Genomic DNA, 24,281 nt, shown 5'->3' with positions numbered 1-24,281 from the left:
CTAACCGAAGAACTGCTCCGCTCAGACTTGCAACCCTCCAGGTCCAGTCTGTACCCCTGGCATCGCCTTCACCTCCTTCCCAGTGGCTTGCTTGCTAATTGCTCGCTTGCAACGCGATCTTTTCCACGCATTAACGATACAACTAACCAGAGTAAAAGGAAGGCCAGAGATTTAATCTTACAAAAAGAGCAGCAGCGAAGGGGTCTTTTGGAGGGCTCACGCACACACACACACACACACCATATCTCAGTTTAACTGACCTCCCTCCACCTACTTTGTGACTAACGGGTGTCCTTCTCCATTGATTGGCGTTTGAGTTCTGGCGTTGTCCAATGGCAGGAGCAGCCAGGCGGGGTTTGTGGCTGTGAGTCAGTCAGTGTGCCAGTAAACGTACTGATCCCCACTCAACAACCCCTGCATGCTGGCTAGGGATACAGAGCGTGTGTCCGGCCGGGAGAAACCCTGTTCTGGAGCAGAATGCACTGGATTTCTGTTCCATTTTTGTTATTGATTGTAAATACAACATATGGTAAGCTTAAATTCTCGCATTATTCATAATAATTAAATATGAATAGAGTTCACTTTTGTTTTACCGTTGCTATTTAGTTGATGGGAGAGAGGTAACAATCTCTGACTTCATTCTTTTATCCCGGGATTACCCTAATGCTGGTCCCCCTAATTTAAAAAAAACTAGAATTTTAAACAATGAGCAGGTTATTGAAAAACGAATTTCCAAACAATTTTTTACCATTCTTAATTAAACCCGTCTGCTGTCTTTGAAATATCTGTTGCCTCATCAGTTGAATATGTTTTAAAATGCTCCAAACTACAGGGAAAAGTCAAAGAAGTTACTGGGAAATATATGGTTGCTTGTTTTTTTTAAAAAGAATTTTACAGTTTTAAATCCACAGGCTAAATTGGAATTACTCAACTAGAACCATCTGCACACATCTTAAATGTTAAATGAACACTGATGGTTGATAAATGTGTGACTTTTTTTGTGACTAAATCATAACATGTACTCTATTTCATCATTGCTTCTGTTTGATTGTACTTTATGACAATTATACTGCAGTGTTATTCGTTTAATTGCAATTACCCTGTACAAAGTTTGCGGTTATTTCTAACTCACTGACTTGCTTTTTGTTTCTGCAGCTGGCCGTTCTGCCTGGTTTGACCCACTTCCTGATGTAGAGAAATATGAAATAGTGAAGCCTTGTTTAGTGGACACCATTCTGAGGAAAAGGGACCTGTCCCTTTCAGAGGTGGGAACATAATCTGACAGCCCGTACCATTAAGAGCATGCTTATAGAAATGTGTGATTTTTTTCTGAATGGTCGGAATAGAAGAAACTGTGAATTGTACAAGTAATTGACTACAGAATAGAAAATTATTTAGACAAGTGAGTTAGGTTAGAGCAACTACAGAGTTACCGAGCAAGTACAGGCTGGAGTAACAACAGGAGTATGTGAGTGAGGCCGGCATAAATCCATGGCACAGTTATCTCAGAGTATGGGGCAGCTGGTTAAGACGGTGAGTAGCTCAGCCATCAGACTAAGAAGGTCTCAGGTTTGATTTGCAGTCTGTGCTGTTGGCTCATCTCAATTCAAGTGGCCTCCGAAGTCCTGAGTTTGTTGGTGGTGTGGGGGGAATTGGTCCGGATTCCCACTGCTAATTGCTATTTGATAATCCGTGCAGTTGTTAGATGGCAGGATTAGGTTCAGATGTGATGCTTCATGCAGTCGAACTGACTGCTGATAATCAACTCTTTAGGCCAGATGTATCCAAACGTCTTCTCTTCATAGGCCACTCAATTGTTGTCTACCATTGAACTCCGAGGGCCACATAAAAAGCAATTCTGATACTTCATGTTGAACTAGAAAGTTTCCTACACTTTTCTCGGTAAAATCAGAGAGAAAACAGCTGAGGTTTGGACCGCAACTTTTCAAATGCCTCTTGGATATGAAAGTTTTGCCAGAGGACTATAAAGTTGCCTGTGTAATGATTCCATTCAAAAAGGGATAAACGAGCTAAGAATAGAGCAGTCAGACAAACCTCCATAATGGTCAAGCTTCAAGAGACCATAATACAGGATCAAATAATACTCACCTAGAAAGACATGGGTTAACTTGGGACAGCCATCGCAGATTTATAAAAGGCAAGTCATGTCTGACAAATTTGATAGGAAATATTGTAGTTTGATAAAGTACAACATAGGAGGCTTTTTGATCACGATTTTGAACTTAGAGCACGTTATTAAAAGGAGTGTGGCACCATCATAGGATGTTAGTTAAAGGACACAGAACAAAGATTAATGGATATTTTTTTTCGTCTGGAGGGATGTAAACAGTGGTGTCTCCCAGAGGTCACTGTTGGGACCATCATTTTTGTCCATATATAAGATTGATCAGGAGTTGGGTATCGGGTGCACAATATCAAAGATTGCAAATTACACAAATAGGAAGTGTGATTTACTGTAAAGATGACTATATAAATCTTCAGGAGAATGCAGACACGTTATTAGATTGAGATGATAGACAGAGAAATATGAAGTGATCCATTTTTGGAGAAAGTATAAAGCGAAGACGTATATATTATATTGTAAACCTTTAAGAGGAGCCGAGAGATTTAGGGGTCCAGAGACACAAATCTTTAAAAGTGGGAAGACTTGTTGCAAAAGTTTTTTTTTTTAAAAAGCAACTGGAAGCTCAGGTTTTAGAAATAGGGGCATGGAGTAGGAAAGCAGAGCGATAATGCTAACCCTATACAGATTATCGGTTAGCATATTGTGTCCAGTTTTGGGTGCTCTACTTTGGGAGAGATTTCAAGGCCATGGAGAAGATGCAGGAAAGATTCACTAAGATGATACCAGGGATCAGAAGCTTTATGAGAAGAGACTGGAGAAACTGGGACTCTTTTCACTGGAGCACAGAAGGTTAAGTGAAGATTACTAAAGCTTAATAAAGATTTAATGAAGTAACTGAAGAAGAACTATTTCCATTGGCTGGTGAGTCAGTAACTGAAGGGTATGGGGTATATTTTCATCTTCACCACCTTCGTCCATCTTTTATCGAATCTGCAAGCCAATTTGCGCACAGTAAGGTCCCACAAGCAGCAAGGAGCTGAATGACACATTCATCTGTTCTGGTGTTGGTTGAGGGGTAAATGCTGGCCAAGATACTGGGAGAATTCCCTTTCTCTTCAAATAGTGTCATGTGACATTTTCCTATATTAACATAGAAAATAGGTGCAGGAGTAGGCCATTCGGCCCTTCGAGCGTGCATCACCATTCAATATGATCATGGTTGATCATGCAACTTGTACCCGATTCCTGCTTTCTCTCCATACCCCTTGATCCCTTTAGCCGTAAGGGCCACATCTAACTCCCTTTTGAATATATCTAACGAACTGGCCTCAACAACTTTCTGTGGTAGAGAATTCCACAGTTTCACAATTCTCTGAGTGAAGAAGTTTCTCCTCATCTTGGTTCTAAATGGCTTACCCTTTGTCCTGTGACCCCTGGTTCTGGACTTCCCCAACATCGGGAACATTCTTCCTGCATTTAACCTGTCCAATCCCGTCAGAATTTTATATGTTTCTATGAGATCCCCTCTCTTGGAAACATATAAGCCTAGTCGATCCAGTCTTTCTTCATATGTCAGTTCTACCATCCCAGGAATCAATCTGGTGAACCTTCGCTGCACTTACTCAATAGCAATAAAGTCCTTCCTCAGATTAGGAGACCAAAACTGAATACAATATTCAAAGTGTGGCCTCACCAAGGCCCTGTACAACTGCAGTAAGACCTCCCTGCTCCTATACTCAATTCCTCTCGCTATGAAGGCCAACATGCCATTTGCTGCCTTCACCGCCTGCAGTACCTGCATGCCAACTTTCAATGATTGATGTACCATGACCCCCAGGTCTCATTGCACCTCCCCTTTTCCTAATCTGTCACCATTCATATAATATTCTGTCTTCCTGTTTTTGTCACCAAAGTGGATAACCTCACATTTATCTACATTATACTGCATCTGCCATGCATTTGCCCACTCACTTAACTTGTCCAAGTCACCCTGCAGCCTCTTAGCATTCTCCTCACAGCTCACACTGCCACACAGCTTAGTGCCAGCTGCAAACTTGGAGATATTACATTCAATTCCTTCGTCTAAATCATTAATGTATATTGTAAATAGCTGGGGTCCCAGCACTGAACCTTGCGGTACCCACTAGTCACTGCCTGCCATTCTGAAAAGGATCAGTTTATTCCTACTCTCTGCTTCCTGTCTGCCAACCAGTTCTCTATCCACGTCAATACATTACCCCCAATACCATGTGCTTTAATTTTGCACACTAATCTCTTGTCTGAAATGTTGTCAAAAGCCGTTTGAAAGTCCAAATAAACCACATCCACTGGTTCTCCCTTGTCCACTCTACTAGTTACATCCTCAAAAAATTCTGGTGCTATATAAATGCAAGTTGTTGTATGGGATCTTTTATATCCACCAGAAGGGTACCGGAGTGTAGCGGTTATATTATTGGATGAGTAAATCCAGAGGCGTGAACTAGTTATTCAAAGAAAGAAACGAACGACTTGCATTTAAAGAACACCTTTTAAGATCTAAGGACATCTCAAAGTGCTTTACAGTCAATGAAGTACTTTTGTGTAGTCACTGTTGTAATGTAGGAAACGCGGCAGCCAATTTGCGCACAGCAAGGTTCCACAAACAGCAATGTGATAAATGACCAGATAATCTGTTTTAGTGATGTAGGTTGAGGCATAAATATTGGGCTCCCGGACACCGGGGATAACTCCCCTGCTCTTTCTCAAAATAGTACCGTGGGATCTTTTACATCCACTTGAGAGGTCAGATGGGGCTTCTGTTTAACATCTCATCTGAGTAGTAATGCAGAAAACTGAATTTGAGTTTGTGAATTGAATCCATGAAACTGCCGGATTGTTGTAAAAGCCCAATTGGTTCACTAATGTCCTTTAGCGAAAAGGAGGAACTGAAGGAAATCCTTATTGGTCAGGAAATTATGTTAGGGAAATTGATGGGATTGAAGGCCGATAAATCCCCAGGGCCTGATAGGCTGCATCCCAGAGTACTTAAGGAAGTGGCCCTAGAAATAGTGGATGCATTGGTGATCATTTTCCAACAGTCTATTGACTCTGGATCAGTTCCTATGGACTAGTTAATGTAACACCACTTTTTAAAAAAGGAGGGAGAGAGAAAACAGGGAATTGTAGACCGGTTAGCCTGACATCAGTGGTGAGGAAAATGTTGGAATCAATCATTAAAGATGTAATAGCAGCGCATTTAGAAAGCAGTGACAGGATCGGTCCAAGTCAGCATGGATTTATGAAAGGAAAATCATGCTTGACAAATCTCCTAGAATTTTTTGAGGATGTAACTAGTAGAGTGGACAAGGGAGAACCAGTAGATGTGGTGTATTTGGACTTTCAAAAGGCTTTTGACAAGATTGCACACAAAAGATTAGTGTGCAAAATTAAAGCACATGGTATTGGGGGTAATGTACTGGCGTGGATAGAGAACTGGTTGGCAGACAGGAAGCAGAAAGTCGGAATAAACGGGTCCTTTTCAGAATGGCAGGCAGTGACCAGTGAGGTGCCGCAGGGTTCAGTGCTGGGACCCTATTTACAATATACATCAATGATTTAGATGAAGGAATTGAATATAATATCTCCCAAGTTTGCAGATGACACTAAGCTAGGGGCAGTGTGAGCTGTGAGGAGGATGCTAAGAGGCTGCAGGGTGACTTAGACAGGTTAGGTGAGTGGGCAAATGCATGGCAGATGCAGTATAATGTGGATAAATGTGAGCTTATCCACTTTGGTGGCAAAAACAGAAAGACAGAATATTATCTGAATGGTGACAAGTTAGGAAAAGGGAAGGTGCAACAAGACCTGGGTGTCATGGTACATCAATCACTGAAGTTTGGCATGTAGGTGCAGCAGGTGGTGAAAAAGGCAAATGGCATGTTGGCCTTCATAGCTAAAGGATTTCAGTGTAGGAGCAGGTAAGTCTTACTGCAGTTGTACAGAGCCTTGGTGAGGCGCAACCTGGAATATTGTGTTCAGTTTTGGTCTGCTAATCTGAGGAAGGACGTTCTTGCTATTGAGGGAGTACAGCGAAGGTTCACCAGATTGATTCCCGGGATGGCAGGACTGACATGAGGAGAGACTGGATCAACTGGACTTGTAGCCACTGGGGTTTAGAAGAATGAGAGGGGATCTCATAGAAACATAAATTCTGACTGGATTGGACAGGTTAGAGGCAGGAAGAATGTTCCCGTTGCTGGGGAGTTCCAAACCCAGGGGTCACAGTCTAAGAATAAGGGGTAAGCCATTTAGGACCGAGATGAGGAGAAACTTCTTTACTCAGAGAGTGGTTAACCGGTGGAATTCTCTACCGCAGAAAGTTGTTGAGGCCAGTTTGTTAGATCTATTCAAAAGGGCGGTAGATATGGCCCTTACGGCCAAAGGGATCAAGGGATATGGAGAGAAAGCAGGAAAGGGGTACTGAGGTTGAATGATCAGCCATGATATTGAATGGCGGTGCAGGCTCGAAGGGCCGAATGGCCTGCTCCTGCACCTAATTTCTATCTTTCTATGTTTTAGGGAAAGAAGCCTACCATCCTTACCCGGTCTGGCCTATATGTCTCTCCTGTCCCACACCAACGTGGTTGACTCTTGACTGCCATCTGAAGTGGCCAAGCAAGCCACTCAGTTATATCAAACCACTGCGTGTAACTAGGGGTGGGCAATAAATGCCAGCCTTGCCAGCGGCGCCCACATCCTGAGAATGGATGGAAAAAAACCCAGCTTATCATCCAAAAGACGGCACCTTTGACAATGCAGCACTCCCTCAGTACTGCGCTAAGTATCAGCTTGGATTTATGTGCTCAATTCCTAGATTGGGGCTTGAACACATGAGCTTCCAATTCTGAAATAAGAGTGGTACCACTGAGCCAAGCTGACTCGAGAAGCTGGAAGGCGGGCGAGGAAGGGTTAAATGTTGAAAACTGTTAATTCGTATTCCTGCATTTTCAAGGCTCTTTGAAATAACCAGTACAGTTCTTTCACATCTGATGCTAGTCGCAGAGCAGTTTGATGAGTTCATAAATACAATTCAGCCAAGTTATTGCTAGGTTCAGCTTTAACCATATAAAGACAATAAGCAAAAACTGCACAGTGGCATAAATGCTCCAGGTTACTGAGGAACAAGTGATGGTTTATGGTGTAAAATTCTGATAAGCATGCAAAGATAAAATCTCTCTCTATGCTAGATATAGCCATTCTCTCGGAAACTGTTTACAGTTTCATTAGAAGTATTGAATAGAGGCAGTCTCTCCAAATACATTCATGATGTTGCTACAGCAAAGAAATTCTTACCCCATTGTGGTGTCAAATTGCACAACAGTAAGTGGTCTTGATTTCTAAGAACAATATCTTTTGAATTTTTCTTTCCCATTTGTGCAGATCATCTATCCAGAAAAAGTCACCTATTCTGTAAATCTGGAAGGGAATGAATTCTTTGTTCATCTTGAAAAGAATAGGTAAGATTGTGGCTTTCTCCTTTAACAACATCCCAGTACAGCGCTGCTTTTCCAAGTTATTTTCCAAGATCAGGCTTGTTTTTTTTTATATCAAGACACATATTTTGTTGCGGTTTTAAAGGGGCAGTGTCATTGCTTTGCAAGCCAGAAATTCTGGTTTGTATAGAGGCATATCCCGCTGGGGGAGGGGGCGCGGGGAGAGGGGATCACGCTGGTTGCCACGTGTTTCAAACAACTGCAAAACTTGGAGAGTGCACACCAGTGTTCATACGTTGGTCTGCACTAAATAATCCACAAACCTAAGTCATCTCACTGCAGGATTGAGCTGGTCGTGAGTCATGACCCAACTGCTTTATTTTTGTGGGAGGCATCATCTGCTGGAGTTCCACAATGCAGAAAGTTTAAATACATTTTTCACTTGGTCTTTCTGCTTGTACCAGTCAGGCGGTGTGGATTAATTGAGCGGCCATTTAGTTGCAAACAAGAAACGACTTAGAAAGAGTTTAAAAATAACAATGAATTTCAATATTACCTAGTCCCGTTCCTGTTCTGGCAGCGTGGCGTAAGAGTTCTGATGCTGGAAGCATATACCAGTGAGTGCAATCCACTGTTCTAACACAAGAATGTGTTGTATGAATGGAATTAATGTTGCCTTCGTTATAGATATAGGGCCTGAAATTCCGATGCCCCAGGTCCGTACGCAGTTCTTATGGACCCGGGAAGGCATCGGAAAAGCCGGTTTTCAGTGTGCAATGCGCATGTGCTGAAAACCAGCTTTTCTGATCTGTTAAGTTTCTGGCTTGACAGATCTCGCGCATATCGGGAGCGAGGATACTTGTAGGACAAGATTTCCGATATTTACGAATATCTTGCCCAGCAAATGTCCTTTAAAATCTTGCTCCTGAAAATAGGCATACAGCCTACTTTTACAGGCACAAATGTTTAAAAATACATTAAAACATTAAAATTAAATTAAATAAACACATATGAAAACATACTTTATTGTTAAAAAACCCTCCCCACTATGGCAAGTTTATTTTTAGGCATCTTTTAAAAAAAATAGTCAGGAAAATATTATTTTTTATGAACTTTAATTTAAATGATTCTTAAATATGTCATGTATTTTTCTATTTTTTATTGACTTTTTGTGTGTTGGGGGGAGAGGGGTTCTCATTCATGAGAACTTACGGAGTTCCCATTATTATGAATGAGAAAATACTGTACCTTGATTGGCTGCCCAGAGCCATGTGACTACAGCTCCAGTCCTGCGTATGTCCCAATGTGCACGGCTCCGATGCGTAGGAGTGAAGGCCTCAGGCTTGGAAGTTCAAGCGGGCACAGCAGCAACAGGTAAGTGCGCACTTTTTTTCCTTTTTTCTTTAGTTTGCCCACGGGAAGACCTCTAGAGGAATTTCAGGCCCATCATCTTCTTAGGCAGTCCCCCGGAGTCGAGGATGACTTGCTTCTACACTAATAAGTTCTAAGGTGACCGATGAAACCAATCTGGGACCTACAGTCTCTGTCGCAAGTGGGGCAGGTGGTGGTTGGAGGGACGGGTGGGTGGGGTGTCGCTGTTGGGGTTGTCCTGACGTTCCAGATCCCGAACCTTATTTTAGAGGATGGAAGATGCCTGTGCATGAATTATTTTAACGTAGGATGGTCATTGCACACTAGCTACCACACGAACTTGACAGAGCAAGGTCTTAAGAACTTAACATAAGAACAAAAGAAATAGGAGCAGGAGTAGGCCACCTGGCCCCTCGAGCCTGATCCGCTATTTAATAAGATCATGGCTGATCTGATCATGGGCTCAGCTCCACTTTCCTGCCTGCTTCCCATAACCCTTGATTCCCTTATCGCTCAAAGATTTGTCAATCTCCGCCTTAAATATATTCAATGACCCGCCTCCACAGCTCTCTGGGGCAGAGAATTCCATAGATTTACAACCCTCAGAGAGAAGAAATTCTTCCTCATCTCAGTTTTAAATGGACGGCCTTATTCTGAGACCAAGGGCCCAAATTTCGCCTTCCGGTTTTTTCGCCGCACTTACGTAAGGTGCGCCATCTTCCTGCGCTCAAAACGGTGCCGAAAAGATATCCCCGTATTCTGGCCCCTCTGCCGACTCTCCCGGGGCTTGGCGCGGCGTGGCAAGTCCATTGGGGACGGAGCTAGGGTCCTGTGCCTAAAAGAGTGCCGGCAGCTGTCCGCATACACAGTAGAGCGTTCGCGCATGCGCAATAGCTCCTTCGATGATGATGCATGCCTGCAGCATGGGACCCAACGCGTCCCCACCCCTATTCCGGGCCGAGTGGCCTGCCGCACAGGCCGGCCGCTGCCTTCCTGCGCTAAGGGCTACAAGAAACAGGTTGGTGCGGGGAGACTTTTGATTGGGGGGGGGGGGGAAGAGTTTTGATCGGGAGTGGTGGGAGGGAAGGAGGAGAGTTTCTTTTAAATGATTTAGAAAAAGTCGCTGTCAATGGCACAATGCAACTGGCTGTTAAGAGGTGAGAATGACCAGAGAGAACTTTCCTTAGGTTGGTCTCTCAATACCAGCAAATATCTGGTCGTGGCTTTTGTTTTGGTAGGAATCATGACTTAGGTCAATTTTTAAAAAATCTCACCAATTCTTAATGAACAACTGCATGGATGCCCGTAGATACCCTGTTGGGAACATTCCATCAGCACCCATGGGTGCCTTATTGGGGAGTAACTGCATGGGTGCCTTATTGGGGAGTAACTGCATGGGCACCTTCAGGTACCTTGCGCAAGTGACCATCGTTCATTCATGTGTAAGCCCGAGCCTTGAATGTCGGAGAAAGGTAGGCTATGTAACCACGAGGGACATCACAGCCTGTTCCACTTTTCACCTGACCTCTACACAGAGAATAGTTCCAGCAGGCTCAATGGATTGCGACCAGGAGCTGGAACCCCGGTTGATTTTCCACTTCCTAACCCGATGACAACAAGGCCAGTTTATTACTCTTATCATTGCACCACCCATGATCACTACCTCATGATGGTGTGATGACACAAGATAACAACTTGCATTAATATAGCCCTGCTAGCAAAATATTTGATTCATAAATGGTTTTATGAAACCCTTTGTCTTCTGATATAATTGATATTAAAAAGTGCATATTTTATGAAGTTTTATATAGTGGAATGTATAAATTATGCAAAAGTTACAGTACAAGATCTATTATTGTGAAGGTGTTTAGTGCTTTGCAAGGTCCTCTCCGCTTCCCTCCCTGCCAATCACCCCCACCATCCCTGGCTACCTGCGCTGATTTCTTAACTCTCCGCAAGGGTTTTCTGTGCGGCCACAAGTGGCCACATACACTGGCCTAAGTTAGTTTGGAGCAACTATTAGTTGTCCACACTGGGTTAAATGGCCAAAACAGGCGTAGGTGGCTGGTAACGCCCCCTTTTGGAGAAAAAAAACTAAACTAAAAAAAAATCCTAACTAACTCACTTACACTGGCGCAAATTAAATGTGCAGAATGGGGATTTTTAAGATACTCCAGAAAAATCAAGTTGCTCCAAAAAAAACGGAGCAACTCCTGGGCAAATTTAGGCCCCATATCCCCTAGTTTTAGTTTCCCCTATGAGTGGAAATATCCTCTCTGCATCCACCTTGTCGAGCCCCCTCATTATCTTTATATGTTTCGATAAGATCACCTCTCATTCTTCTGAACTCCAATGAGTATAGACCCAACCTACTCAACCTATCTTCATAAGTCATCCCCTTCATCTCCGGAATCAACCTAGTGAACCTTCTCTCAACAATCTCCAAAGCAAGTATATGCTTCCTTAAATACAGATTGGTCCAATGGCAAGGGGACCCAAGGTGATTGGAGACCAGGCTTTGCTGCATGGGCCCAGCGCACACACACAGTCTAAATTAAAGTCTGTTGCAGTGGATGGATACAAAGAAGTTGTAGACTAGTTCCTTGTAGAACTGGAGTGTGAAGACATCCAGGGAGAATGGTCCACGAGGAAAGGATAATGCTGATCATTTTAACTTTTATACGAATGCCTTATTTTTAAAGAGAGATTTGTGACCTATTTTTCAGAATAAATATTTTTAGGCTTATCTCAAAAAGTACCTACGTTTTAAATGTGGGAAGGGCACAATAATGCAGGTCAATACTCTTGGGTGGGGTAATTTGTTTTTCAGAGGAAGGCAGTTTAGTCAAACAGGAAATGTGGTAGTGAACTAATCTGATTGATTCTGCAAGTAAGTTCGGGGCTCAGAGGCTACCTCAGCAGAAGCATTAACTTATTTGCTTTAAACAGATTTCACACCTCTGCTAAAATAACGGAGAAAGAGGAATGTAAGATGACTACATTAAGTGCTTATATCCCACAATATAATTTCAGGGAAAGAGTAGGGTTCAGAGTGGTTAAGAGACATGCAGAGCAATGACTGCAGAAGATTGAGATAATAACACTGAGAGTCTTTCAGAACAGGAGAGACCCACAAAACACACAGGCACAGACTCTGATTGGAAATATTCAGAGAATTGTAGAGAAAAGGAAGGAGACAAACCTATGCAGAGGAGAGACTGAGGTCGCTAAGCATGGAGGGGACCACTGAGAGAATGGGGCACACATGTAAACAGTTGACTCCCTGTTCTACCTCTCCACCCCTCCACTGACTCTGTCGTCAGACTACTTGTCCGACATTCGGACTTGGATGACACGTGGTTTTCTCCAGCGAAACATTGGGAAGACCAAAGCCATCATCTTTGGCCGCCGCCAGAAATTCCATACCATCATTGCAGGCTCCATCCTGGCCAGCGTCTCTGGTTGAACCAGACTGTTCATAACCTCAGCTGAGTTTTCAACTCCATAGCCTCTCCATCAATGAGACCGCCTAATTCTATCTCCGTAGCACTGCTCGCCTCCAACCCTACCTCAACCCATCTGCTGCAGAAGCCTCCCATCCTCAGCTCATCTAAACTGCCCGTATCAAGCCCCCCTTTACCATCGCCCCAGTCCTTCCCGACCTACATTGACCCCTGGTCCTCCAGTCCCCATATTTATAATTCACTCCATGGCACCATTGCTCCCTATCTCCTTCAGTACCCCCCTCCAAACTCTCCATTCCTGACTCTGGCCACTTTTCGCTCCCTTCACCCCACCATTGGTGGCCGTGCCTTCAGCTGCCTGGGCTTCATACTCTGGAATTCCCTAAGCCTCTCCACCTCCCTATCCTCCTTTTTAAGACCCTGCTTAAAACCCATTTCTTTGACCAAGCTTTTGATCACCTCTTCTCCTTCTTTAGCTCAAAGTTCATTTCCCACTCTCCACCGCCCGACCCCCCCCCCCTTTACACTTCTGTGAAGCAACTTAGAACATTTTTTAGATTAAAGGCACTATATAAATCCAAGCTATTGTAATGAGAAAATATAAGCCTAAGAATTACTGTTGGCAATATTGGCATACAAACATTTAATGTATTTATATGGCCTTTTCTCTTTTATTTTAAATGCATTAAGACCTTCATTAAAATTATAGTGGAAGGAGTGTTATCCAATCCAAGTGTATTAACCATTCTTGTACTAATATCCCAAAAAATAAGAATACGATCTCTCCTGCAGACAGATACCCATGAAGGTGTTTGCTTAAGTCTACAATGTAAATTCTACAGGCCCTTCTCATAAATGAGTAATCTTTAGACACCACTGCTAAACAACTCAAACTGAATGCATTTCCAAGTCACATTTTACTAATTTTTTGACCAGATCAGATGGCCAGCAATTTACAGTGAGCGTACAATTCCCAGCACATTTCCATTCATATTCTGATGGTGAATGAATGATGCCTTTTAAATTTTTAATCAAAGACCATTTACCTCTTCAGCATTATGTACTGGGGTCTGTTAAGTAGATTGATTGCATTTAGTTTTAGATTAAAATGAAGAAACCCAAGTGAAGGACCAATGCCCATATTGCAGGATATCACTATGCTTCAAACTACTGGGGGGAAGATATGATAAATTAAGAGCTAGTGATTGGGCGATTCCAAGCTGGAGGAGGCAAGGAGTGCTGCAGAATGAGTTTGAGTAGAAGTCAATGCAAATGAGGCTTAATTTCAAAATGGTAAGGATGCTGGATTATATACAGCAGTCCCATCTCTGAAACTCTTATTGAAATTCCTTCATCTAGTTCCAATTGTTTTACTCTGTGTTTTATCAGGGGTCTACTGGTCAAGAATTATTCTGAAATCCATTACTTGGAAAATGGAACTGAAGTGATAGAAACCCCACAATTTGAGGTATTTCTCTTAACAACAAACAATTGGTTTCATTAAAATGTTTTTACACTTTATTATTTGGTCGATACTCTAATTTGTAACTGTGTGATTTATCACAGGATCATTGTCATTATCATGGTGTTATTGAAGGCATCAGTGGTTCTTCTGTCAGTGTGAGCACCTGCGCTGGACTCAGGTATATAATAGTACTCCCTTTAAGCTATCTTTTTATTGTTAATTATTTTGCCACATTTTCTGGCCAAGAACCCATTTGACACCAGCAATCTTTTTCGGCACATCCATGATTTCCTTCATTGCTGGAAGTTGAGGCACCGGCCCACTTGAGTAAGTGAGGTACGACAGCGTTCCCTGTCTCGAGATGGAGAGATCCTACCAAAAAGATACTCCATCTCGCAGGCAGGCCAAGACCAACGAGACCCACTTCCAACAGTGGTAGCTGAATTTAATTAAGACCACAACAATCTGTGCAGCTATACTGTGAGCATATTCTGTGGGTAGGAAAGCCTCCTGGCCAATATTTGTCCCTCAATCAACATAACAAAAACAGATTATCTGGTTATTATCACATTGCTGTTTGTGGGAGCTTGCTGTGCGCAAGTTGGCTGACATGTTTCCTACATTACAACAATGACTACACTCCAAAAGTACTTCATTGGCTATAATGTGCTTTGAGACGCCCGGTGGTCATGAAAGGCGCTATATAAATCCAAGTCTTTTAAAGTATAAAGTGGCTTAATTTTTTTTTAAACATTGGGAAATGGTGTAATATAACAGCCTCTGACTTTCATGACTTTCCCAAAGACCAATAGTGTACGGATTAAAACACGGGAGTAATGGACCAGTCTGTGCAAGGTACAGTACATTTGACACAAAGAAATGGCTGCCAATTTGTGGAGATTTGCCAAAACCGTTCTACAGTCAACAATAGAAATAGTCTGAAAGAAGTATTCATTCACAACACTGCAGATCGAACAATAAAACTGCCCGAGAAAGGCAGTGCAAGAAATATTGAAATAATTTAGCAGTACCACAAAAAATAAGAGCGACAATTCATTTGAGTTTAAACTATCTGTAATAGTAAACCCAATGCTGCAGTGCTAAAAGCTATGCTGAGGAATACTTCCAAATGATCTTGCATTAAGCTAGTCTTCAGTGTAGTTGGATGAGGGGAACCTGAAAATTGTTTTAAACAAGCAATGCCTGTTTGACATGGAGTACAATGTTATTTTCAAATTGAAGTATGATGCACCAGATATCACTTCCATCAGGTGTCTTTCTCAAGGCCATTCCAAATTCTAGTGTTTCAAGCTCAAACAGGAAGGACAGTCTTAGAGAAGTACTTTTATTCCAATACTTTGCTCTCTTCACAGAAAAAAAAAAATTCATAGAATTGTACAGTACTGAAGAAGGACATTTAGCCCATTGTGCCTATGTGCACTTGAAAGAGCTATCCATTAGTCCTGCTCTCCTGCTCATTCCCCATAGTCCTGCAAATGTTTCCTTTTCAAGTATATCCCCAATTCCCTTTTGAAAGTGCTACCACCGCCCTTTCTGGCAGCGCATTCCAGATCATCATCATTTACTGCATAAAAATTAATTCTCCTCATCTCCCCTCTGATTCTTTTGCCAATTATTTTAAATCTGTGTCCTCCTGATTATCGACCCGGTTGCCAGTGGAAACAGTTTTTCTTTATTTACTCCATCAAAATCCCTCATACTTTTCAACACCGCTATTAAATCTCCCCTTTCCTACACTACAACAGTGACTGCACTTCAAAAATACTTCATTGTCTGTAAAGCACTTTGAGACATCTGGTGGTTGTGAAAGACGCTATATAAATGCAAGTCTTTTCTTTTTCTCCCTATTTGCAATGGTGCCATTCCAGAATTGACATTACCAGAGTGTCTTTCGGGGAGGAAGATCAAGCATCTCCATGCCAGAAAAACACCAAATTAAATCTGTACTTTCCTTTTTGTTATAAGGGGAGTACTTTGAATAACAAGTATTCCTCTTAGACAGACCCTCCCCTTTAACTTCTATAAAATGTAGCCATCCTTTATAAAGCGCTATCGCCATTGTGTTTGCTAATGTTGCCTTGTATTGTTCTGTAGGGGGATTCTCATGGCTGGGAGTAATGTCTATTTAATTGAACCCCTGGAAGGAGCTCCCGCTGGAGAACATGCACTGTACAGACAGGAGCACCTGAGAGTTAAACGTGGATCGTGCAGCACACGTAACTTGACACTTTATGACAATGGACCCAAAATAGCAGCACTTTACCAACCTCCTGGCAGGGTACGCCTCTCCTTTGAACCAAATGCATGTTTGTGATACTTTTATAACTGCAAGCAAAACATCGGGATAAATGATGAAATGTTAATGTTTACTTTTCATGTTAATAACTGCATTCAAATTGTCTATTTCTCCCCTTTCAGAGATCTGCACAGGTTTCACAAAGCACCCGATATGTGGAACTTTTCTTAGTTGTTGACAATGCTGAGGTAAAGCTACTCTTAAAATTAAATGAGGATGTATTTTTTAAAGCTACTTACGTTTTACAAGTTGCCTTGAATTTTTTTAACTTGCCACAGCTAAGAATTCCAGCATCTGATTTCAAAGAACAGATACATTTCCAATAGCCATTCCGGCAGAAAAATTATTGTTTTTAAGCAGTTTTTCATGTTGCATTATTATATTTCTACTGATCAAGTTGTGGTTCATGAACAGTTAATATTCAGCAGTGGGCTTTACAGTGTAATATAGCATTTAGTTGTAAAATTAAGCTTTAGTTTCCTACAGTGACTACACTTCAAAAAGTACTTCATTGGCTGTAAAGCACTTTAGGACATCCGGTGGTCATGAAAGGTGCGATAGAAATGCAAGTCTTTTTTAAAAAAATCTATCAATCCATGCTGAAGACAACTTAGTAACATCATGTAATATTACAAGCCTCTGAAGCACATGTAATCAGTTTGAGTCCCAGCATTGATTGTTTTCCTATTGTCCTGTATTTGGAAAATTCTTGTTGCACTATAATGTTAGTATAATTGTAATAAATGAAACTCCCTCTTTAAATTGGGTTTCACTTTTCCTGTTTCTCCTCCGTATGGAGATCATGTTGCTGTAAGGGCTCGCAGACTCCATCCGAGTTCGTGAGGGCGCAGACACATCGGACGCATGTCAGTAAATGTTTAAACTAATCAGTGAGGGGGAAACATAATCAAAACGAGGATGAACATTGCTCAATATATCAATGTAGTGATTTTGTGTCAGGGGAACCTAGCGAGAGTTTTTCTTTCATAGGCAGATTTATGCAACAACCTCTCGAAAGCTTTGGGTTTTATCTATCAAGGTCATTTGGACATTTTTTTCATTTCAGTACCAAAAATTCAACAGACACTTTCCAACAATACGACGACGTATGATGGAAATAGCGAACCATGTGGACAAGGTAATATTTGTTTTGTTTTCTTTGGTGGGGGAAGCTAAATAAAGGAGGAAAAAACCTCGCAAATGGTGGAAATCTGAATGAGAATAGGAAATACTGGAAATGTGCAGCATCGATCAGCGTCTGAAAGAGGAAGATAGGTTACTGTTTGGGGTGGGACCCTTCACTGGAACTCCTTTTTTAGAGAGGATCCTGTTCAAAACAAAGGGGGGTAAAAGGAAATGGGTTGATATCAACCAGTCAAATATGCTAACTGTTTTCACAAAAAGGCAGATAATAGAATCAGTCACTCATAAATTATACATTTTGGGAGGAAGAACGAGGAAAGGCAATATAAACTAAAGGGTACAATCTTAAAGGGGGGTATTTGTGTACAAATCGTCGACGGTGGCAGGGCAGGTTGAGAAAGCGGTTAAAAAAGCATACGGGATCCTGGGCTTCATAGAAGCATAGAGTACAAAAGCAAGGAAGTTATGATGAACCTTTATAAAATACTGGTTCGGCCTCAACTGGAGTATTGTGTTCAATTCTGGATCCGCACTTTAGGAAGGATGTGAAGGCCTTAGAGAGAGTACAGAAAAGATTTACAAGAATGGTTTCAGGGATGAAAGTCTTCAGGTACGTGGCTAGACGGGAGAAGCTGGGGTTGTTCTCCTTGGAGCAGAGAAATTTAAGAGAAGATTTGATAGAGATGTTCAAAATCATGAGGGTTCTAGACAGAGCAGATAGGGAGAAACTGTTCCCATTGGCGAAAGTTTAAAAAAAAAACATAAACCCGCCCCCAACCTGCCCACTTTCACCTTTTACTCAGGCGGGTGGGCAGTCATAAGGCCGCTATAACCTGCTGTACAGGTTTAACTGCTGGGGCGTCCTGGGGCTTGGGATTCCCGGTACATGCAGCAAGGCGGGCACAGCCTCTGGGAGCAATCCTTGTGTGTTGATGGGAGCAGGAGAGCTTCCTCCCAGCCCCCTCCCCCCACCCCCCAAGCTCACCCATCAGCAGCAGGGTTTTATGTGAAACACATTTAGACAATTTCAAAGTGGTTACAACTCAAATCTAAATTGGGTAGCCTTACTCAGAAGGGCCACCAGTATATGCAATAACCAGTATATGCAATAACCAGTCTAGGAAAAGAGAAGAACGCAGTGGTAATATAGACTCTTCTTGAGGAGGTTGAGGTCCTTTGTTGGACAAGGAAGAAGCATGTTTCATGTGTGAAATTAATGAAATTTAACCCTTTGACGACTTTATGAATTCCACACAACAAAAATATATTAGAGGGTAGTTTTAATTTTATTTATAATACTTCTAACAAATATTGACTCAGTAAATTGGATGGCCTCTTGTGTATTGCAGTGCATTGTTCTGATTTTGTCTTTCACTCCTTTTCTGTAGCTGTACAGATCATTAAATATCCGTGTAGCATTGGTAGGGTTAGAAGTATGGACCCGTTCAAACAAAATTGCTGTCAGCTCAAATCCCGATATCACACTAGATAACTTCCTCAAATGGCGTGGAGTGGAGCTGCTATTAAAGAAGAAGCACGACAACGCACAGTTTGTCACGTACGTACCTGTAGAGAACACCAAACTCGGAAGGATGTGGTCATTCATGTGATACCTTTTAAATATGTGGTTTACTGTGCGCATTGGAAATGTTAATAGTTGGTCTGCTCTTAAAAATTGGCTCAGGTTTTATAGAAGGGATTGCACTGAGATTCTTCCAAAATTGATGGTCTTTTTAGATCTATTATTCCATGTGACTTAAAGGAATCAAAAGTGTAACTATTCAGGTAATAGATGCTTGTTCATACCTTAGCTGTATAATTTTCTATGGGATTGGAAAAGTGTTCTCGGTCCAACCATCTTCAATTGCTTCATCAATGACCCCCTCCGACATAATGTCAGGAGTGGGGCTGTTCACTGATGATTTAAAAAAAAATTTGTTCCTGGGATGTGTGCGTTGCTGGCAAAGCCAGCATGTATTGACACCGTGTTCAGCTCAATTCCCTACTCCTCTTAATGAGGCAGCAAGATACCAACCTATAGCAGGACGAGGATAACATCCAGGCTTGGGCTGACAAGTTAGACTAACATTCATTCCATATTGGTGCCAGTAATTACCAGCTCGAACAAAGAAAACTCAGTCATCTCCCCACAATCTTCAAAGGAGCCGCCATCACCAAGTCCCTTCCCCCATCAATCTTTTAGAGGCCACCACTGACCAGAGGTTCAACTTGATCAGCCATATCAAGACCAAGACTACAAAGCAGGATAGAAGCTGGATACTCTGCAACAAATGGTCCACCTCCTGATCCTTCAAAGCCCATCCACTATCAACAAGGCTGAAGTCAAGAGTGCGATGGAATGCTCACCATTTGCCTAGGTGGGTGCAGTCGCCATAACTTTTCAAGAATCTTGACACTATCCAGGACATGACAGTTCATTTGACTGGCACCCCTGTCATCAGGTTCACTATGCACCCCCTCCTTCACGTTTGATCTACAGAATATAGTGCAGCAACTCATCAAGTTAACTTCAACAGCATCTTTCTCCCCTTCTAGAAGGACAGCGTCGTGACTTGGATATGTATTATCCTCCCTTCATCATCGCTAGCTAATATTCCGGAATTCCTTTACTAACACCATTGTGGGAGTAACATCACCACAAGGACTGCAACAGTCAAGGAGAAAGGGCAACCAGGGATGGGCAATGAATGCGCCCTTTCCAATTTTACCCACAGCCCAAGAACAGATTATAAAATAGTTGCCCAAAATGACATATTGATTAGTATAAACAACCTCAGGTTTTCAATCTTGGTGAGTAATGAAGGGTTTTTGTGGCTTTGGTTACGGTAGTGTTGAACTAGCAGTTCATTCCATTATTCTCCAGGGGTTTGAGAATATGATTTTCTTTGTACGATCTCATAATATGAACAGTCTTTATCACAATGTACTTAATATTTGCAAATAAAATCTTATTGCTAACATTAAATATCTATCTTTTCAGTGGATTAAGTTTTGAAGGAACAACTGTTGGACTGGCAACCAAATCTGCAATGTGCTCCTATCAGTCTGGTGGAGTGAATGAGGTTCGTTAGACATGCTTCATGGTACCTGGTACAATTTGATAGAATGAAAGTCCCCCTTTCCCCAAATCTTCATTTAAGAACATAACTTATGGAATAACCAAACCCCTTTGTAACTTTTTAAATAAAAATATTTCTAAAAACATCAAGTCTGCTGCTTTCAATATGTGCAAGAGTTGTGTTGTTACTGGTGCTGGCAGCCAGCATGAAGCACATTTCAAATTGGCTGAGATAGAAGATGTCAGTTTTTTACTCTTCATTAAATGGAATCCTCACATCCTCATTGTTCTCAAGTAGCCCAATTTTTTTTTTAAACAGCGAAACTCACTTAAGTGGGATTAAGTGACAGACAGCCCTAGCAGTAGACTGCATGATTTTCCAATGGGGATTCTATAAATCGCTCTTGTGGGGGAGTCAAAAATTAAATCTAAGCTAGTCACTAATAAATTCAATAAGGATTTCTGGACAAACCCTCTTTACCCAGAGAGTGGAGAGAATGTGGAACTTGTACCACAGGGAGTGGTTGAGACGAATAGCAAGGATGCTTTTAAGGGGAAGCTAGATAAATATGCGAGGGAAAAAGAAATAGAAGTAGAGTTAGATGAAGTAGGGTGGGAGTAGGTTCATGTGGTGCACAAACACTGACATTGATCAATTGGGCCGAATGGCCTGTTTCTGTGCTGTAAATTCTAATGTAATTCTTTGGGAGTCAAACTGTTTCAGCTATGACTGCATTTTCGGTAGCTGTTTTGTGGTAATGTATTTTTGTAACACAAGTTATTCAGTGCTGTAATACTTGTGTCCTTAATCAAATCTCATTACTTTGACCTTTGATGGTGATGGTAATAATTTATCAATTATATTCTATTAATTGTATTCAGGACCACAACAGGAACCCAATAGGATTGGCATCAACGATTGCACATGAGATGGGTCACAATTTGGGCATGTCCCACGATGAAGATCACGATACATATTGTGACTGCGACGCATCAAAGAACAATGGTGGCTGTGTCATGGCGGAGAAAACAGGGTAAGAATAGAGTGGTCTGTAACAAGCCAAAAGAGGGAACCCGTTACTGAACTGTCAATGTGATGTTGTGCCACTCGATATTGGGAGGAAATACCTAAGTTTGGTTTCAAGTTTTTAATTCTTCTGTTTAATGAAAAAGTAAAATGTTTGGACAGTTTTGTGCTGTTAAATAGCACACTCTTGTGTAGCTGTTTCCACCAATATAATGCACAAAATACCTCAACCTGTGCACTGGTTAATAGCATGTTGATGTTCCACAGTAAAGAATGACATTTAACTGCTTTTCAAATTCTAACTTATCGAGGATGATATTTTTTCACCATATTGGCTGAATTTAAATTGTTTTAGTTTTCTGAGGGGGAAATAAATTAATAAGAAAGCCCCAACTACATTGGCATTTGATTGGTATTACACTGCACCAATTAACAGCAATAACACATGGTAGACTAGTCATGAAGGTTAAAGTCCATGGGATACAAGGCAAAGCGGCAAGTTGGATCCAAAATTGGCTTGGAGGTAGGAAGCAAAGGATAATGATTGATTGATGTTTTTGTCACTGGAAGGATGTTTCCAGTGGGGTTCCGCAGGGCTCAGTATTGGATCCCTTGCTTTTTGTGGTATATATCAACGATTTAGATTTGAATATAGGGCGTATGATTAAAATTGGCTGTATGGTTGATAATGAAGAAAGTCATGGGCTGCAGGAGGATATCAATCTACTGGTCAGGTGGACAGAGCAGTGGCAAATGGAATTTAATTCAGAGAAGTGTGAGATGATGCTAATAAGGAGGGCTAATAATGAAAGGGTATACCCATTAAATGGTAGGCCACTTAATAGTGTAGATGAACAAAGGGACCTTGGAGTGCTTGTCCACAGATCCCTGAAAGTAGCAGGCCAGGTGGATAAGGTGGTTAAGAAGGCATACGGAATGCTTACCTTTATTGGCCGAGGCATAAAATATAAGAGCCGGGAGGTTATGCTTAAATTGTATAATACTTTGGTTAGGCCACAGCTGGGGTATTGCGTGCAGTTCTAGTCGCCGTATTATAGGAAGAACATGATTGCACTCGAGAGAGTGCAGAGGAAATTTACTAGGATGCTGCCTGGAATGGAGAATCTTAGTTATGAGGACAGATTGGATAGGCTGGGTATGTTCTCATTGGAACAGAGGAGGTTGAGAGGAGACCTCATTGAGGTGTACAAAATATAGAGGGGCCTGGACATAGTGAATAGTAAGGGTCTATTTCCATTGGTGGAGGGGTCTATAATGAGGGGGCACAGTTTTAAGGTGGTTCGTGGAAGGTTTAAAGGAGATTTGAGGGAGGCGTCTTTACGCAGAGGGTTGTGGGGATCTGGAACTCGTTGCCTGGAAGAGTGGTGGATGCAGAAACCCTCACCACTTTTAAGAGATGGTTGGATGGGCACTTAAAGTGCCGTAACCTGCAGGGTTACGGACCTAGAGCTGGTAATTGAGATTAGACTGGATGACCTTTTGTTGGACGGTGCAGATATAATGGTAACTACTACAGGGAATAGAATACAGCCAGCGTGATCTCCTAGCCTAGTTTCGATCGCCTGGATGGGTCGGAGAGGAATTTTCCCAGATTCTTTCTCCCTAAATTGGCCTGGGTTTTTAATCTGGTTTTTGCCTCTCCCAGGAGATCACATGACTCCGGTTGGGGTGGATTGTAGAATGTTTCAGTATTAGGGGTGTCGCAGTTGTGTGAAGAGGCCTGGTTGGACTGGGTGCTCTTTGCCTTTCCGTCATTGTTCATAGGTTTATATGTAACCTTTAGGGCTGCTGACCAAGTGCCATGTGGCTCTTTGTCGGCCGGTGTGGACACGATGGGCTGAAATGGCCGCCTTCTGCACTGTAAATTTCTGTTTCTAACACACTTTGGAGAAAGGCTCTGCTGTAATATATATAAGTTAGCACAACATTACAGTTTACTTTTTTTTTCCTTTTGTTAATTTGCACTTTGGGTGATACTGAAGTGGCATGACTCTCGTCTCTCTTTTCGCATTGCCGCACTCAATGTTGAATGTTCTGGTTTAGTAATAATCAGACATTTCATTTTAATTCTACTTTTACAAACATTCATGTGAATCGTGCCCCAAAATCTTATTTGCTGCTCTTGTCTTTCTTTGTTTGGAGAATTGTGTTTCCGAAAAGCTTTAGCAGCTGCAGTCACCAAGAGCTGCGGAAGTTCTTGGCATCAGGAATGACGACCTGTCTGTTGAACAGCCCCAGAGCAGATGAACTGTATGGAAATCCAGCTTGTGGGAATCAGTTTCTGGAGCGTGGAGAGGAGTGCGATTGTGGCACTGTTGAGGTAATATGGAATTCCTTTATTTACCTGGAAATTTACTTGTCATAGCAAAATAGTGTAAAAGTATCCACACAGTTTTTTTTTAAATGGGTTAAGTTAACCTTTCTATCAACAAAACTTTCACAACCTAAAGGGCACAGCAGCCTACTGGTGCAGTATGTAACAAAAACAGATTATCTGGTCATATCTAATTGCTGTTTGTGGGAGCTTGCTGTGCACAAATTGGCTGCCGCGTTTCCTACATTACACCAGTGGCTACACTCAAAGTACTTCACTGGCTGTAAAGCGCTTTGAGACATCTGGTGGTCGTGAAAGGTGCTATATAAATGCAAGTCTTTCTTTCTTTTTTCCAACTTGGTGCCTTGTATCATAGTGTTGGGACATCAGTTTATACATGCATTGCCTCCCAGGGCAAGCTTCTGATCTTGGCTGTGAGAGCTATTTCTCAAAGGGAATTGAAATCAGACAGTGAGTCAGACTAAGTCACCACTTCGTTGCCAGTTTCAGGGCAGGATACTGA

General features: G+C 41.9%; 1 protein-coding gene across 4 annotated transcripts in view; it reads left to right on the top strand.

Moving 5' to 3' along the window:
* Positions 1–440: 440 nt before the first annotated feature.
* adam8a (ADAM metallopeptidase domain 8a) overlaps positions 441–24,281 on the top strand; it is a 53,060-nt gene continuing 29,219 nt past the window's right edge. For 3 of the 4 annotated variants that reach the window (XM_070865729.1, XM_070865728.1, XM_070865731.1), the window contains exons 1-12: positions 441–529; positions 1,156–1,265; positions 7,505–7,581; positions 13,782–13,860; positions 13,959–14,035; positions 15,973–16,156; positions 16,297–16,362; positions 17,241–17,312; positions 18,706–18,875; positions 20,319–20,400; positions 21,279–21,430; positions 23,587–23,764. In XM_070865729.1, the coding sequence (XP_070721830.1) occupies positions 478–529; positions 1,156–1,265; positions 7,505–7,581; positions 13,782–13,860; positions 13,959–14,035; positions 15,973–16,156; positions 16,297–16,362; positions 17,241–17,312; positions 18,706–18,875; positions 20,319–20,400; positions 21,279–21,430; positions 23,587–23,764 (1,299 nt within the window). In that variant the 5' untranslated portion in view covers positions 441–477. The remainder of the gene's footprint in view (positions 530–1,155; positions 1,266–7,504; positions 7,582–13,781; positions 13,861–13,958; positions 14,036–15,972; positions 16,157–16,296; positions 16,363–17,240; positions 17,313–18,705; positions 18,876–20,318; positions 20,401–21,278; positions 21,431–23,586; positions 23,765–24,281) is intronic. The other variant, XM_070865732.1, reaches the window with a different exon arrangement.

The sequence above is a fragment of the Pristiophorus japonicus genome, chromosome 22 (genome assembly GCF_044704955.1).
Source record: "Pristiophorus japonicus isolate sPriJap1 chromosome 22, sPriJap1.hap1, whole genome shotgun sequence".
NCBI lineage: Eukaryota > Metazoa > Chordata > Chondrichthyes > Pristiophoridae > Pristiophorus > Pristiophorus japonicus.
Note: the sequence above shows the minus strand (reverse complement) of the source record. Positions and strands in the feature narration are given on the sequence as shown.